This window comes from Sinocyclocheilus rhinocerous, unplaced genomic scaffold (genome assembly GCF_001515625.1).
Source record: "Sinocyclocheilus rhinocerous isolate Xijiao unplaced genomic scaffold, SAMN03320098_v1.1 scaffold1281, whole genome shotgun sequence".
Taxonomy (NCBI): domain Eukaryota; kingdom Metazoa; phylum Chordata; class Actinopteri; order Cypriniformes; family Cyprinidae; genus Sinocyclocheilus; species Sinocyclocheilus rhinocerous.
The window spans coordinates 577122-580546 of record NW_015637000.1 but is presented as its reverse complement, the minus strand read 5'-3'; the positions used below and the strand labels follow the sequence as shown (position 1 = coordinate 580546).

At 39.8% G+C, this 3425-nt stretch overlaps 1 protein-coding gene across 3 annotated transcripts in view; it reads left to right on the top strand.

Annotated features, from left to right (window-relative positions):
* The window catches only part of ctdp1 (CTD (carboxy-terminal domain, RNA polymerase II, polypeptide A) phosphatase, subunit 1), a 125668-nt gene that overhangs the window by 78604 nt on the left and 43639 nt on the right, over nt 1-3425 (top strand). For 2 of the 3 annotated variants that reach the window (XM_016563127.1, XM_016563128.1), the window contains exon 12: nt 1882-2099. The exons of the other annotated variant lie outside the window; for it this stretch is intronic. In XM_016563127.1, the coding sequence (XP_016418613.1) occupies nt 1882-2099 (218 nt within the window). The remainder of the gene's footprint in view (nt 1-1881; nt 2100-3425) is intronic. 3 annotated transcript variants of the gene reach the window in all.

The following is a 3425-nucleotide window of genomic DNA, read 5'->3' as shown; positions in this document are numbered from 1 at the left end:
CCAAAGTAGGTTTTTATTTGCACGTCCCACCTGCAAAACTCCAGTACTACACGCTGCAGTGATGCTGAGACAGGTACCCAGATGGCCATTTTGGCCCATAATTGATATTATACGTGTTATTTTGCCCTATATTTGTTACCGCGATTGTGCTTTAAAAGGCTAAATAAACCATGTCTCTGCTCGCTGTCGTGCTGCACTGCAACAGCTGTAACTGCAACTGGATGCATTAAAGGAAATGTGCGAAGCATTTGTCCTTCATCGTGTGGCGCCTCGTCCAGAGTAGACAGCGTCGCAGTAGATTTCTATTTGTTTTGGATGCTATTTGTGGATGTCATTCTATTTATTTTGTGAATATGTTTGGTTTTTGTTAATCGCTTTACATTTATTTGAGGACCATAATCTATTTACTTGGAATAATGCAACAATTTTACCCCCATATATTTATTAGTGAAGTATTAGTAAACGGTGGAATTAGGGATGGAACGATTACCGGTTTCACGATAAATCACAATGTTCTCAGCAAGTGGCTTTGAGCCAAGACGAACGAACGTTCAAACTATCAGGTTGACATGTAAGGGATAATGTACTGTATATTCATAGTTAACTTATTACACAGAAAACCGTGATAATATTGATAATCGTGATAACTTTGGTCACTATAATCGTGATATTAAATTTTCATACCGTTACATCCCTAGGTGGAATAATGCTGCTCTTGACCTTTCATCTGATGATAAAGGAATGATTTAAGGCATTAGAACTTGCCTTAAAGTATGACTTTAATTCACTTCTTAGATTTGTTATGGTGACGTTCATAATTGCATCCCATGGGTGCCTGGGGATTGTTCCATCTACTAAGATGCTTCTAGATAACACTCCTCACAAACAGTCTACTTTTAATTAAATGTTTCCCCCTCCTGGAAAAGGTTATGTGGGGCTATTTTTTAAGCACCCTTCCTTGAGCTCATTTATAACCTGTGTACTTGGCTTTGGCATATTTCTGCAGGCTTTTTCAGAGGCTCCATTTACTGTTATAATAAGCAGAAGGGGGAAAATGGTGTGTGTGATTGCTATTCCCAAGAGGAGGAGAGAGCAATTACAATGGGCTAGTAGAGAGATCAGTCGTATGTGAAGTTGCTGATCATTTTTGCCAGTGCCTGTCTTAGGGCTCTTGCTAAGAATAATTGGGGTGATCTGAGCCCCCAGTCTGCCTTTATGAAAGCACTAACTTGTATCAGTGAAAGCCCAGACCGAGGCTAAACACTCGAGTGCTAATATTCATAAACGTTAAAGGGGTCATATGACAAATTGATTTTTTTTGGAAGAGTTCAATGTACTAGGAAAGACGATTAAAAAATAAATAAATAACTTGCACCAAGCTTCTGCAACTTTTTGATGTTCGTAAGATTTCACACATTTGCACACATTTACAAGTGTGACTTTTTGTTTAATGACATGATATAATACTAATTTACCCTAAAGAAGTAAAAAAAAAAAATCATGCATTTTTTTTTTGGTATTTTAGGCCATTTAGTTCTTATTCAGGTCTTGTTTGTATATTTCTCAATTTCACCATCATTTGAATAGGCAAATAAGCAGTACAGTAAAAGTCTACAAGGTTGAAACAAAGAAAAATATGAGAATCTATCTTATATTTGGGCCAGGTTTCTGCCATCCAAAAAAATATATATATATACTTCAAATTTCAGCATGGGTTTTTCCTCTCAAAATGTAATAAGGCTTTTCAAAGAGGTTTTTTATTAAAGAATGGACCCCGAGCAAAACCATGTACAACATAATTTCATTTGTCATATGACAAACCTTGATTATCTTGGTTAAATGAACAGATCCTTTAATCATACATTGAACTCTTTTGGGCAGGTGGATGACATCCTCGGGGAAGAGAGTGACAATGAAAGCGAGGGAAAATGGAAAGAGGAGAGGATGGAGGTAGAGGAGGAGGAAGAGGAAGAACGGCCCCACACAAGCAAGCAGAAGGCCCCAGCATCAGATCATGTCCCGCCACTGGCCACTGTTGTTGAGGAAACAGCCCAAACATCGACCAGAGAAGAAGTCTGTGTGACGAGGAATGTGCCAAGGTATTACACCTCCAGTGCCAGTAAAGGAAAATTATACTTTTTTTCTTGAATTGTCAAAACTCGAATTATGAATTTCATTATGGGGTTCTGTGTAACCTGTAATATGCATGAAGTGCTTTACCGACAAAATAGGGCTCTGTGATTGAGCTTTAAACCTCTTGCTTCAGTGGCGTAAGTGTTGATTAGCGACACTGCTGTGCCCGATTTCCAGCAGGCCCTTGTACTCCCAAAACTGCCACTGTCTTCGGCAAATAGCATTACCAGTTGCCATGGCAATGTTTGGAATTAGAGATCTAGCAGAAGGTTGGGTCACGTCCTCTTACATCTTCCTGTCCAAGCACAAATGCCCCACATGCTGCCCAGACTTCTGTCCGACACTGGTGTAGTCGGCGGGATGTTGTCAGATCAGTGTGTGTGAGGAGCTGCTTTCTGGGTTGGCCTGCTCTTGTCTGGAGCAGCTAAACGGACAGAAGCAGCACACTAGTATTTTATCATATGGCTCATACTGCACCCATTTTCCACCAGAAAATTAGACCCGTCCCACTTTATGTAGTTTCTCTGCTTCCCAGCAGTCATTAGCAGTGTCTCAGAGAACCACAGCGCTGTGTCTGCTGCCTGTGCCAACTCAATGAATGCAGTAGCGTAATCGTTAGGAGTTCAGAGCGGTGAACAATGAGATGAGTGGAAGAGAAAAATAATGTATTTGTCTCTCAAATTTTCTATTTGGCTCCAGAAGGACCTGCATCCAGTAATTACAGCTTCTCAGAGCAATCTGGTTTTCTCACCTGGTATACTCATGTTCTTCTTTTTTATCATTTCCACACTTTTTTGTCATCCTCTCAAGTCAGTGAGATCAGAGGATGGTAAAGGTTAAATGTTTTTGCACTTATTTCGTTCTTGACGACAAATATTTTTTTCTGGTGTGGGTAGGGTCTCACGTTTTCGTCTGTATGTAGATTTAAAAATGAAAAGATGAACTATTAAGCAGAAGACGTAACAAGAGTTATAGAAGCAGAAGACCTAAGGGATTGGGTAGGTGAATAAACATGGAGAGTACTGAGATATGAAGGTGCTAAATTATGAAGAGCCTTGTAAGTGAAAAGTAAAATCTTAAATTGAATCTGGTATTTAACTGGAAGTCAGTGGAGTTGACTTAAGAACTGGAGACGTGCTCAGTTGAAGGTGTTTGTGTAATGATCTGGGGCCTGATGTATAAACGTTGCAATTTTCCACGCACATATCGGGATTCATAAAAAATAAACTAGGGGTAAATATGTGCGCACCGTACGGACACTCTAGACCATGCGTACGCACTCTTTTACTGGA